We start from the raw sequence: 13,977 nt of genomic DNA on the forward strand, positions 1-13,977 counted from the left end.
ATTTAGCAGGGCTGCAGCAGGCAGTGCATGCCTGACTACACTCTCCTATTTTTTCACCCTTCTAATAGCATTGGAGAGTCAAAAAAGCCATGAAAGAAGAAAGACATGTCTTAAGGAATTTGTTACGCAGGATGCACTCAGGCTTCACGCCACTCTTAGCCATATAGATGAGACCTAACCCAAGAGTTAGTTATCTCTGTGTGCTGCTCTATTTACAGGATTGCAACCTGAGAGCAGAATTGAGCCTGAGGAATCGTTTTTAGGAATCTTGGGGATTTTTGTCTGTTGGAAGGCAAGATGCTGCTGTTAAGAGGCAGAAACTCTTAAGAGATCTGTTTTCATAAATAAGATTTCTGATGTGACTCTTTCAAATTAGTTATAAGCTCTCATTTTTTACTGTTGATACCAAGGGTGATAAGAGGAATGCTCATTTTATTCAGTTGAAGTGTTGGATTTTCCATAACTGTGATGTGCTCTAAGGTGGCAGTACTGAATGTCACAGGATCAGCAATGGGGAACTAGCATTATATACTTTGGTTGAAGATACATAGGCAGATACCTGAACTGAAAAAATTTTAAAACCTTAGAACAGATCAGTTGTTCTGCTCCAGTGTGACCTCTCCATGCAAAATTATACTGAAGTGAGCCTTGTAAATACTTTGGTAGAAGTGGCTTAAGAGCTGCACCGCCATTATTTTTTCAGCTACATCAGACAGTATTTATTTTATATTTATTTAATTTCCCACTTCAGTTCACAACTGAGGAGTAGTTTTGTTCTTCTTCCAAGTACTCTCCTTTTGACCTATTGATGGTCAAAAGCAGCAGCCTTCAATACCGAGCCCTGTGTCATGTTGGGTCTAGTTTCTACCTCGTGTCCTCAGCGTGCAGTCAAAGGACAGCAGGAAAAGACGACCCAAAATCAAGGGCAAGTAACACTTTACTGAGTGAGGAAGCTGAGGGCCGAGATGACCCTCACCACGTTTAATACCATGCAATTAAATCACGTCATTTATGACCAGACAGGGTACCAGTGCCCCTTTTTGGTCACGGCCGTGCACACACCTCGGCACACAGGCAGGATTCCCCACAACGGCGGGAAAAGAGCCACTGTCCTTCCGCTCGGGGCCATTCCGCCTGTGGTGACTCCACGCAAGCCCCGCCCTGCCGCCAGCGTCGCCCCCCGGGCCGAGGAGCTGCGGCCCCCGAGCCCTGTCGGTGTCGGGGACGTGTGGGGGCCGTGACACGGGGCCATGTCGCGACACAGGCGGGTCCCGCGGCGGCAGCCCGGCGGGGCCACGGGGGGCTCGGTTGCCGCCGCCGCGGTGCGCGCCCGGGCCGAGGCCCTCAGGGAGGTCGCCGTGGACGAGGAGGTGGAAATGGCGGTGCAGCTCGCCCTGGAGCGGTTCCGGAGCGGCGACGAGACGGGTGCGCGGCACAGCCCGGCTCGGGGGCAGCCTGCGGGTGTTGTGAGGGCGCTGGCAGCGGGTCAGGGCGGGGATCCTGCCCCTCTGCCTGGCCCTGGAGAGGCACAGCTGGGCTGCTGTGTCCCGCTCTGGGCGTCTCAGAACAGAGACAGGGAGCTACTGGAGGGGGTCCAGCAGAGACAGATGAGATGAGATGAGATGAGATGAGATGAGATGAGATGAGATGAGATGAGATGAGATGAGATGAGATGAGATGAGATGAGATGAGATGAGATGAGATGAGATGAGATGAGATGAGATGGCTGGACCATCTCTTACCAGGAGAGGTGTTTGGCCTAGAGGAGACTGATTTAATGCATATAAATCTCTTCAAGATGAGTCCCAGGAAGGCAGTGCAGACTTTTTGACAAGGAGCAATGGCCATAAAACACAAGAAGTTCCACCTCAACACGAGGGAGAACTTCTTTCCGTTGAGGGTGGCAGAGCACTGGAACTGCTGCCCAGGGAGTTTCCCTCTCTGTCACCTGCTCCAGGTGACTGTCTTGGCAGGGGGTTTGCACTGGGTGGTCTCCCTTCCAGTCCTACCAATTCTGCGGTTCTGTAACATTGAGATAATACGTCAAGATTACTGTCTGTTGAATTGTTACTGAATTTTTCATTATTTATCATTCTAGAGATGGAATTTCCTTCTAGTTTCACTAGTAGTGAAAGAGCATTTGTTCACCGGCTGTGTCAGTCTCTTGGACTGGTATCTAAAAGCAAAGGGTGAGTTGGGGTACAATTTTTGGTTTTTAGGTGCAGACCAGTGGAATTTCATGACTAATGATAACCTGATTGATGTTTTCAACATACCCTACTGTGTTGCAAGGAATAGTATTAGAGAAAAAAGTGTAAAAGTAGACACAAAAATAAGTGTCTTTGTTCATTGCTGTATGCATGCTTGGAAAAACTTGGGACAGCTTGTTTTTTCACTTCCACTTAATCCACTTTGTGGGTTTAATGGCTCCATTAAAAAAGCTTCACCTTGAGGTCTGGTTTTTTTCAAAGGGTTTTTTTCAAAGATTTTGCATAGAGTCTCATACCTTGACAGATAAAAGTTAACCCAGAGTAGGTTCCTTATTCCTAAAATATGTTTTCTTCTCCCCCCTCCCAGAAAAGGAGCCAATCGATACCTGACTGTAAGGAAGAAGGATGTATCAGAGGCACATGCAGCCATGACTTGTGACTTGGCTCTCCGTACAAAGCACGCCATTCGGAGTCTAATTCAGAGCTTTCCTGTCACAAATAAGGAACGCACAGAACTCCTGCCAAGGACAGGGAGAGGACATGCCTGTGCTGTTGAATCTGGTATGTTCTGCGTGTCTTCTGATTTGGACTTGTCCATCAGCACCACCTGAAAAACCCACCTGCAACCCAATGACAAAACAAACCTTTCTGTTCTGTCCCCTCGTGTCCTAACAGACACCTTTAAATGAATGCATGAATTTTCCTTCTAAGGTGTTTTATAAGTGGTGTTGTGAGGAACTTGGGAAGTCATATCATGCACATTGTGATATCTACCTTGTGCTGTGTTAATTTAGAATCTTTGAGCCAGTTCCAGCCAAATCTTTTTGGCAGCACCTTGGTGAAATGTGGCTTCATACAAGTACTCTGAGGTGGGATTGAAGAGTTACCACAATGCCATAAGAACACCCTTATAAGAAAATGAGGTTATCTGTTCTGCCTATAGAAATTAATGTCCTTGATATATCAAGAAGTTTACTTTTTATTTTTTCATCTCCACAAAATAGATTTGGTCCTTAAGAGACTATTTTCCAGACTTCTTGATTTCTTGAATACAGAAGAGTTCACTGAAAGACGAACTTCTGATAAAATTGGTTGTTTTTTTTTTTTTTTTTTTTTAAAGCAAGAGTTTCTTCTAGATTCTTGCTTTTCTAGATTCTTGCTTTAGAGTTACACTGTGTTTCTGTGTGCAGAGATGGTTGTAGTGAACAGAAAACACTTGCTTAATTGCGTGTTTCTGATATATGATATCTGTTCTTTTAGTACTTCCTTTGCTTTTTTTTTCCAATTGTTTAATTTGTTTGATTGGATTGGTTAATGAACAGAGGGGAGCTATAATAGAAGTACTGAAATGCAATGTCTTAGTAATGTAAGGCATAAGTTAATGAACAGTCTAATATTTGTCTTTATCTGCTTCTCAAGAATGTATTTTTAGTTCTCCTGATCTCTTAGTCTGTGTTTGTCTTGGTACAGCAGGGCAGCAGGGCTTGAAATTTAGTATGTGAATCTATTAATCACAGTTATCATGTGTATAATTGAGTCTACAGAAACATTTTCATTCTTCTGGAAAATAATTATCAGGGAATTACAGAGTAGCACTTGCAGTGATGGATTTGAAGCATCTCCCTCTGAAGGTGTGCACATTTTTGGCTACTTATGCACTGCTTTCTTACACATCACACTGCTGTGTGGGGTCCAGGACTCTTGATGCAGCATGCTTGCATTAGTCTGATTTCAGGCAAATTCATGGAATACCTTAAAGATTTAACTCTGTAAGTGTGTATTTCTAGGGAGAGCTGCAGGTGTGAAATGTGGGTGCAGATACAAAGGCCACCAAAATACACCAGGCTGGTTTTCTCTGGTTTAGTTTCTCTTTCTCCTTTTGCTCTTTGTAGGCTTTTTTGACTTGGATCAATGCTCTGGAAGAGTCTGGTTTTGTTCAAAATACCTATAAAAGTAATAACTGTTTTGAAAAATATCTATTTCAAGCACCACAGGGGGACATGTTGCTATGAATATGACTTCTAAATTGTGATGGGTTTGTCACTTTACCCACAGGGGTGCATAAAAAGTCAGAAACTTAATTTTGAAGTACAATTTTTGAGCAGTGTTTTAGTGACCTTCCTCCGTATCTGTATAAATAAATTTTTAACTTCTCTTTACAGAAAACAAAGAAGTAAATAAGACAAGTGGTCGACTTAATGACGGTATCCCCCAGGTCCCAGTGAAAAGAGGGGAATCAGAGTTTGATTCCTTCAGGCAGTCACTACCAGTTCTTGAAAAACAGGAAGAAATTGTCCAAATAATAAAGGACAATAAGATTGTTTTGATTATAGGAGAGACTGGATCAGGAAAAACTACGCAAGTATGTTTCTTCAATGAAATAAAAAAGATAACAGTATTTATACTAAAACAATGCCAATTGTGTAACATTTGTGATATGGGATATTTTTATGCTATTTTAAGGCTTTTTGTTTCCTGTACGATTGAAAATCTTGTGTTCCAATTCACTTTCTTGCTTTTGAAACACTAAGACAGTAGATAGGTACTAAAAGCATAAATTTTTCCTCACAATTTTCTCGTAGATACAATTTTTTCATTAAAATAATGCAAAATATTGAAGGGAAAGTAACTGTGATGTTTGTATAGCCCTCTTTCTTCTAAGGCTAGTTCTGTTCTTAGAACTCACAGTAATATATTTTTTGTGTTAAAATGAGAGATTATCTACAGGGCTTCTTTTGGAGATTTCTCTGAAGCAGGAGAGAGACACTGCAAGTTTTTTCTTTAGAAAAAACCTAAATTGATTATACTTAGAAATTTATTTTCCACAGATTCAGGTATGCCTGCAGTGATAATCCTAATGAAAAGTCTTTTGCAATGTGTAATACTGAGATGCAGTTAAATTGTTTCCCTGTGATAACAAAACTGTGGCTTTCTCAAAGAGTAAATTTGAACCACTTCTTTACAGATCCCTCAATTTATCCTTGATGACTGCTACAAGAATGGAACTCCTTGTCGTGTGTTTTGTACTCAGCCAAGACGTTTAGCAGCTGTTGCTGTGGCTGAAAGAGTGGCAGCAGAACGAAGAGAGAAGATTGGCCAGACAATTGGTTACCAGATCCGTTTAGAAAGCAGGTACTAATGGTATTTCTAAGTGTCAGTTGATCTTGTGTTGGTATTGTGAATCTTGCGTGCATTTAAACTGCAGTATGTTTGGGATGCAGCCCCACAAATTATAGGTGGGATATGTTATTGCAGGTAAGGAATACTTTTAAGATTATTAAGAGTAAATAATTTCACTTTTAAGAGTGAAAAGGATGGCTTTCTTCCTGTGTTCTGCAGTTTCATGCAGTAGGTTGTCTTATAGAACTGAATTTCAAGTGCTATTGATTTTTTCTGCGGAGTATATGCATGTAAAATCCTTGCCTGATTTTCAGATCAAGTCTACTCTTTCTGTTCCCCCCCCCCCCTACTTTTAACATGTGTGGATCCAAAAGTTCTGCAAGCTTTTAAGGTAGGTGTGAAGACCAGCATGCTGTGACAGATGTTATGTTGTGTGAGTTGACAGGAGTCATGAATGGGAAAACAACAAATTTGGAAAAGTGACTGATGAAGGTGAGCATTATTTATCAGTCTAGTGTGGGCTATATTTACTCTGCTTCAGCTTTTTTGTTTAAAACATGAAGTAATGTAAAAGTAGAGATTTCAATGTCACTTGATGAATTTGTCTGTAAAGCAGAGCATGAATGGATTGTGTGAGGTTTTTATATCTTTGTACTGCATAGGCAGTGCATTTCAGGGAAGGGCCAGCAGTTGGGATATGAGTGACCAGAAGATGGCAAAAGGTTGTATTGCTTGAGTGAACAAAGATAACACATTGCTGATGAAGATGAATGCACTTGAACAACAAAGTCACAGTAAGAATTCAAATGTGTGTATGAAAGCTCTCAAGGCTATTAAGAGATTAGAAGAGCTGGTGAAGATGTATCACAAATAAGCTGGATGATTAGTATATGGAAGTACTGTGCTGGCAGAAGAAGAGCAAAGTCAGATCAAAATGGAAGAATTACTGGAAACAGTGCAGAAAATCTGTCTTGAGAGGAATCAATACATTTACTCCAGAGGAACATTAAAAGGGGGAGATAATATTTTGAGCTGTGGACAAAAAAAAATCTGGAGTGGAAATGTTTAGAGGTTTATAGTAGCACAGTAGTATAATTTTTAAAGTTTTCTTAACTGCCTTCCTGAGAAGAGCTGTAGAGTACAGTACAAAGGAACTTTTCAGCTCCTTTAGGATGGCAGTACCAGAGGAAGTAGTGACAATTGCTGGTTTTATTGGGACAGCTAACTCTGCCCCAGGTATAGGATTGTAACATTTCAGTATTCTGACCACCTGAAAAACGAGAGGATCAGCAGATTACTTTGTGATTTAGTCAGCTGTAATGTATTGTGTCTTCAAGGCAAGGCTTTGGGAGCTGTGGGGTGGCTTCTGTGAGAAGGTTCCAGAAGCCTCTCCTGTGTCTGACAGAATCAGTGCCAGCCAAGATAGACCTGCCTCTGGCTGAGGCTGAGCCTGTCTGTGATGGTGGTAGTGCTTCTGGGACAGTGGGGAATGGGGGGAGGAAAACCTACACAACAGAGGCAGCAGTTCAAGAAGAGCAGTGAGATCATGTGAGACAAGCAGCTCTGCAGACAGGAAGGTCAGTGCAGGACGGGAGGAGGTTCTCCAGGTGTCAGGTGCAGCGATGGTGAGGCAGCTGTGCCCCTGCAGCCCATGGAGGTCCATGGTGCAGCAGGGATCCCCCTGTGCAGAACTCATGTGTTGGGGCAGGTGGATGCTTGAAGGAGGCTGTGATCCTCTGGGAAGTCTGTGCTGAAGCAGGCTCCTGGCAGAACCTGTGGCTCCGTGGAGAAAGCCCACACAGAAGCAGGTTTGCTATCAGGATTCTGACCCTGTGGGGAGTCCCACACTGGAGCAAGCTGTTTCTGAAGCATTGAGCTCTGTGGAAAGGGACTGCAGCCCATGGGAAGGACTCATATTGGAGAAGCTCATGGAGGACTGTCCATGAGAGAGACCCATGTTCTCCTTGACCCTGTATTTTGTTTTGTTTCCTCTCCCCTACCCATGGAGAAGACGGAGTAGCTTGGGTAGGCACTTGGCATCCAGCCGGGCTTATCCCACCACATGTAGTCAAATGCAAAGGCTATATCCAAGCATATGCTGAGGAACTGAGACCTGGTTTTCCACATGCAATTTTCTAGTAAATTAAATGACATGCAGAGTTTCTTCATAGTTCTCTTCTACTTCCTTATTTATTAAAATTTGAATCTTATTTTTTCAGTTAATTTGTTGTCCAGGGTTTTGGGGCACAAGCACTACAGATTGTTTGGAAATGTCTGGGAAAAACAGTTTAAAAACAAGTGGTGTGCATGAGTCTTTTGGGGAGGGAACTGTAATTCCTCTTCCTGTCAGCAGCTGCTTTAATTTTTGATCCATGGAAAGCTAGCTGCCTTCAAATGGTGCAAACCCCCTAAGTTGTCTCTGTGATGTGTTCCATAGGGTTTCTCCAAAGACTCTGGTAACATTCTGCACTAATGACATGCTCCTTCGCACACTGATGGCAGGAGACAGCACCCTCTCCACTGTGACCCATGTTATTGTGGTGAGCATCCTGTGGTCTTTCATGTGGGGTGGAGCAATATGTATTGCTTTAGAAAATGAGGTCCTCATTTTTTTTAAATTTAAATTTGCTGAGCCCTTTAGGTGTTTTTGTTTGGTAGAATCTGAATAAACTTTAAAGACTTCCTGAGTCCTTAGAGTAGCGTGCATGTTTTGTAGATTTTGGTGTCTTTCCTGTGTGTTTGTGGTTTTGTCCTCTAAAAATATTTTATTTTCATGCCAGTGATTAGTTGTGGAATCAGGAGGAGTTGAGGAGGACAGAAGTGTAAATTTTTCTGAACTTCTCCTGTTCTTCAGAAAATCCTTAGGGAGGCTTACATTGATGTGGTTCAATGTGGTTGTGTCAGAATTTCTATTATCATGTATTTGTTTTAGCAGTACCAGCTTTTTAGTTCATTTGTTTGCCCAGAGTTTTCAAGATAATGTGGAGGCCAATTGCTAGCAAATTATTCAAGTGTGTTCATTTATGATTATGTTAGTATTCCTATTGTGGAATTTAATAAGGGGAACTAGAATGCTTATGACAAGATTTAAGTACTGAAGATTAAAAGAAATCATGGCAAGTTTAGGTTCCTGCCTGTTTATCAAAGCATAAAAAAAGCATGGGAATGATCTATACATTTTTGATGTCAGCCTACAAACCTTATATTTGAGCCCTTGTTTCATTCATCCATAATACAAAACAGAAGAATGACAAAGGTGATTAATCAGTTATGTGCCTTAATTTATAGGCTTTGTGTATGACTTGTCGAAGCAATTTTTCTGTTTTTTGTGGTGTCATACATTTCTTTAAGTGCTCATTAGTGGTGAAGTGAGAATTTATTAAGGTTAAGATTTGTGGTTTGTGAAGTTTCCTTGAAATTTGGCTTAAAATACAATTTTAGAGGTGTTTCAGATATTCACTTTGGCCTCTGAAATTAAGGTGTGTAGAGCTTCAGCATTGCAATGCACTCAGTTCTCATAAAAACTTTTTGAAGTTTTTTTTTTTGCTTATGGATAGCATTAAAAAATCTCTTTTAAAAAAATCCTATTACTTAAACTAGACATACACATTTTAAGGCCTCTGTAATATCCCATCAAATAATTTTTTTTTAAAGTTTGCTTTTGTCAGAAGTTGTGATCTTGAATCTGTGAGGTTTTTTTTATCTCTCCTTTTTTCTTTTGTTACAGGATGAAGTACATGAGAGGGATAGGTTCAGCGACTTTTTGCTAATAAAACTGAGAGATGTGCTGCAAAACCACAATAATTTAAAACTAATTATTTCTAGTGCTGCTCTAGATGCAAATCTCTTTATTAGGTATTTTGGAAGCTGCCCAGTAATACATAGTGAGTATTTATCTTAATTCTTAAATCTGACTATACCTGCCCTGAGACTCAGAGATCTTATTAAACTGGAGCAAACTGTTTTGAGTAAAGGCAGTGGTGAGTACATTGAGAGTTACAGGAATCCTTGTTCTTTGTGTAGTCAGGTTTCTTGTTTCTTAACTGTTTTCCTAATTCAGAATGAAGTGTTTTAATCACTGGGAGTTCTATAAATGCATTTGTGTCCTTCCCTCTTCCACTGTTGAAGAAGTAGGAAAAGATTGTTGAAGTGTTGTCTTCATGCTGATACAGGACTTAGGAGCTACACGAGTGTGACATATATTAATACACTCCTGTAGATTCTTATTCTTCAGACCTCATGAGGGTTGTTACTGGTTACTGGATAAAACACAGATAACTGTACTTGTTCAGTTCAGAAATACAGGCTTAAGCAGCTTGGGTTTCCCTGCTTGAATCACATGATTCTTTGATTTAAAGAAAATTAGTAGCCATTCATCCAGTTTCTCTTAGTTTGTGTTGACTCAGTTACCTGCATTTAGATTACATTCAGATGCAAAGAAAAGTTACCATTATTGCTGTTTTAGTTTCATTTGACTGATCTTTAGTAGAGGCAAAATAGAAATGCATAGGAGATGGAGGGTTTTTGTGGGTTTGGGGTTTTTTTCCCCACCCTCCTTGCTTGCAGGTTTTCTGCATGGACAACCTCCTCTGGCACCTTGCACTTCTCTTAATTTTTCAACAATAATGTCCAAGTTTAATGTATTTTGAAAAGGAATTTTTCAGAGAAAAACTTTATTTGACAGTCAGGTAGACTCTCTGTGTGTCAGCCTTTTTTAAAAAAATCTCAGCAGTTTTAGGAAATTGTGGGATTGCTTACTGGTTTATTTTAGCAAATGTTTGTGAGAAGGAAACCTCTTTTTCCCTTTTTTTTGCAGATGAAAGTGTTTATTTCTAGTTCCCAGTTTTGAATTTCTGCCTAGTAAAATAAGGCTTACAACTTGTTGGAGACAGGAATCTGGAAATTACACATGATTTCGTGTTCTCTGAATATTTTTTGCCTCAGTTGTGATTGTTGTGTGGCTTTCCAGTTTAATCTTTTTGCAGCTTCCTGTCCTTTCAGATTGGTATATTTGTGTTGGAAATTCTGATGGCAATCTCTCCAGTTTACCACAGTGCTTGTGCTGGTTATGTAATAGGCCAATAGCAATTGAAAATACAAATTTTTTTTTTCTTTTTTTTTTTTTTTTTTGAGAATTTAAGAATTAAAAGAGGTGTCTGTTTCTGTTAATGTAGTGAAAAAGGTTTGATTCTCCTTCATAAATATGGCTGACAAAATCCTGACCACAGAAACCAGCATTTTGTAGTTGTGGATTGCTGTAGTACACAGAGTTTGTGATCAGTGTTGGAAGACTTCCTCTGTGACAGCTTCTAAAAGGATGTGAATTGTGGATTATTCTTTCTGAAGGAAAATCCTGAGGGATCTAAAGTCAGCTTAAGGGACAAGAAATCAAAATGTAGAGATTTTAATTCTTCATGCAAAAAGCATCCTTTAATGTCCACAGATAAGGTCTAGAAAATAGTCATGTTGAAAAAGAAATCAAGATAAATTATTAGAAGGTAAAGGCCACTGGGTTGTCTCATCTGTCAAGAAGTGCTCAGTAAAGAAAGCTCAGCTTTGCTTAGTTGAGGACATGGAGATCAGTCTATCTTCTCAAATATTTCTCATGAAGAGAAAGTAGTTGAGTACAAAGATGCACTGTCTCCATGTGGAACCTTGCAAAAAGCTGTATTAATTGCTTATTAATTAATTGCATTTTTAATCCAGGTGGCAGGCTTACATGGTGAGTTCTTGTTTGTAACCCTAAACAAAAATGGCTGTTTTCTTTTTCTCATTTAAAAAAATTTATCAGTAATAACTGTCAATATTATGAACATCTCTTGCTATAACACTTGATAAAATTGAAGAGGTTGATGAGAAACAAAGTGGCATTTTACACTGGAAACATTTTGTTTTGTATAATTGTGAGAAAAATAAACTCCAGTGAAGATCATTCTTAAGTAAAATAAATGCTGTAAGTGAAGCTAGTGAATATATAATATTTTATGGATTTTTTTATACTTTTAGTCCAAGGGAGACCTTTTGAAGTTAAAGAGATGTTTCTGGAGGATATTTTACGAAGTACTGGGTATACAAACAAAGAGATGGTGAAATACAAAAAAGAGAAGCAGCAAGGTTGGTGGACTTCCTCATTGTAAGGGTTAGCAATGAGAATCATTCATTGATTGAACAAACAATTGAGAGGATTATTTTCTGTTAAAATTCCAAAGTCAGGAGATTAAATGAGATGTGATTAGATGACAGCAAATATCTTTAAGCTCTCAGTATTTAGATTATTGAAATAGTTTATGCAATGAAAGAAAAAAAGAAATCACACTGATTCAGTGGTTCCATTATGTTTGTTTTCAGTTGACAAGTGTCATATTTTTTCTATTTTTTATTATGGTGTAGAGTTACATGTAACTGAGGGCTCTGACCACATGAATACTCAAGAAGCATAGGATGCTCTGTACCTTTGGGTGTAAATTAAAGTGCAGCTATTAAAGCAAGCAAGATTTTGTACATCTTGTACAAACTGTACAAGTTGTTCCCTTTAGTAACATTTTTCACTGCTTTCTTTGGGCAGGGATGTGTTTTTTGTAAGTGTTAACACTCTTGAGCTAAACATAATTGGTTTTCAGTTTATTAAGTAGATACTGCTTCAGAAATTTTCCTGGCATCTGAAAGTAATGATCCCAGTGATTATTTAAAGAAAAATTAAAAAAAAAAATGCAAACCCCAAAGCTGTATATATACAGTCCTAACTGGATGTTTATCAAAGTGCTCTGGTCTGATCACTGGGGACAGAAAAGTTCCATTAAGACGCAGGTGTTTTCTACTGTTTCATGTGTGAAAAATAAGTTGTTACATGCAGGGACTGTATCACTTCAGCATTCAATTTCTGGAAAAAGATCTGGGCTGATTTTGTGTGGAATGTGATTACTTAAGGAAGATTGTTGAATGCAGTAGTTTGGAATAATGGAGGCTTGGGGGGTTAAACACCAAAATGGTAGGTTTTGCCTTGTTCCTGTAGCCCTTGTTTGCAGGGGTGCTCTTTGGGTACCCTTAAACATGTCATTTATGTTGGACTGGCAGTAGAATTCTAGATTAAATAAAAGAGGTTGAATAGCTAAAATTGTGAACTGTTGTAACTATCTTTTTTTAGTAGAAAACAATGGATAATAAAGATGACTCTAAAACTTTCTTGGGGAATACTTTGCATTCTAGAAGAGAAGCAGAAGAGCACTCTTGCTGAGTGGTGTTCAGCTCAAGAAAACACTAACAGACTGACATCTCGGAGACAAAAATCAGTTCCAAGGACAAATGAAGAGTACAAATGGTTGGATGAGGGTGGTGACACAGTGTTTAATCAACTGGTAATTTTTTTCTTTTGTTGAAAAATGTTTATATTTGTGTTGTATTACTAGCCATTTAAAATCTGTTTTCTAAAGATAGTTCTGTAGAGTCTTTCTGGATATTAATGTATGTTAAAGATTACCTTATTAGGATTAGCTGCTCTAGCTGAGCGCTTGTGTGCTCTTCAGTTGTGGTGGTTGTACACAGCTTTTCCTCAGATCAAATGCCTCAACTGCCTTTGTGTTTGTACTTGCATATGACACAATCAATGCATTAACTGATACCTGAGTGCTGGATTTCTGGTTGCTGCTGGGAAAAAGAACCATTCAAATTCTTTGTCAGTCATGTATGAGAATAAAGACAACTCTTGGAAGAGATTAATCATTTAATACTGTTTTTTATCTTCAGACTGAAAAAGATGTGAATTGCCTTGAACCGTGGATAGTAAAAGAAATGGATTCCTGTCTTTCTGACATCTGGTTGCATAAAGACATTGATTCATTTGCTCAGGTGTTAAATCTTATTTTAACTGAAAATGTCAGTGGTAAGTTTCTTGTGTTACTGCATAAGAAAAAAGCAACCTGAAACTTACTTAGATTTTTATGGCTACTTTTATCTCCAGTTTCAAATGTTGTTACCTTTGCATTCTGATGCCTACTGAAAAAATCGACAGGGCTAAAAGAATTAATGAATTGTTTAGTTAGTTGTTGTTGTTTTGAAGAATGGGCAGAAGTGTGTTTCTAAAACAGTGTGGAATTCACATGAAATGACTGCAGAGATAAACTGAGGAAACAAATTCTCTTTGGGCTGGAATTTGAAAGCAATATTTATACTATGTTTAGATGAAGAAATAACATTTCTGTTGGGTTTGCTGATTTTTTAAATTTTTTTTACTTCTTAGTTGATTATAGGCACAGTGAAACTGGTGCGACTGCTCTGATGATTTCTTCAGGGAGAGGCTTTTTGAGTCAAGTAGAACAGTTGATCAGTATGGGAGCAAGTATCCACTGCAAGTCATCTAATGGCTGGTAAAAACAAACAGAGAAACCAAAAGATAGATTTATTTGTCAATATAGGACAGAGAAAAAAATTCTTTAACATCTAAATTAATTTGCTAACTTATCACTCTGCTGTAAGAACTATAGATTTTGACAGCCTAAACAGTTTCTAACTCCTGTTAATCACATGTTTTCTGTAAATTCTAAATTGAATTCTTAATTACGTGGTCTTGATTATGAACTATAAACTTTGTTTTAGTAGATCTGTTGAAGACACTGGTTAGCAGAACACCTGTAGTCTACTGAATTGGACC

General features: G+C 39.0%; 1 protein-coding gene across 2 annotated transcripts in view; it reads left to right on the top strand.

The window, feature by feature from the left end:
- The first annotated feature begins 1,182 nt into the window (after positions 1–1,182).
- LOC132341931 (3'-5' RNA helicase YTHDC2-like) overlaps positions 1,183–13,977 on the top strand; it is a 37,216-nt gene continuing 24,421 nt past the window's right edge. Inside the window, exons 1-11 of one of the 2 annotated variants that reach the window (XM_059874078.1) lie at positions 1,183–1,425; positions 2,099–2,189; positions 2,578–2,771; positions 4,373–4,572; positions 5,176–5,342; positions 7,768–7,870; positions 9,058–9,214; positions 11,337–11,444; positions 12,537–12,685; positions 13,074–13,209; positions 13,567–13,693. In XM_059874078.1, coding sequence (XP_059730061.1) covers positions 1,251–1,425; positions 2,099–2,189; positions 2,578–2,771; positions 4,373–4,572; positions 5,176–5,342; positions 7,768–7,870; positions 9,058–9,214; positions 11,337–11,444; positions 12,537–12,685; positions 13,074–13,209; positions 13,567–13,693 — 1,607 coding nt within the window. In that variant the 5' untranslated portion in view covers positions 1,183–1,250. Of the gene's footprint in view, positions 1,426–2,098; positions 2,190–2,577; positions 2,772–4,372; positions 4,573–5,175; positions 5,343–5,724; positions 7,303–7,767; positions 7,871–9,057; positions 9,215–11,336; positions 11,445–12,536; positions 12,686–13,073; positions 13,210–13,566; positions 13,694–13,977 lie in introns of those variants that run through there. The other variant, XM_059874079.1, reaches the window with a different exon arrangement.

The sequence above is a fragment of the Haemorhous mexicanus genome, chromosome Z, assembly GCF_027477595.1.
Source record: "Haemorhous mexicanus isolate bHaeMex1 chromosome Z, bHaeMex1.pri, whole genome shotgun sequence".
In the NCBI taxonomy this organism is placed as follows: domain Eukaryota; kingdom Metazoa; phylum Chordata; class Aves; order Passeriformes; family Fringillidae; genus Haemorhous; species Haemorhous mexicanus.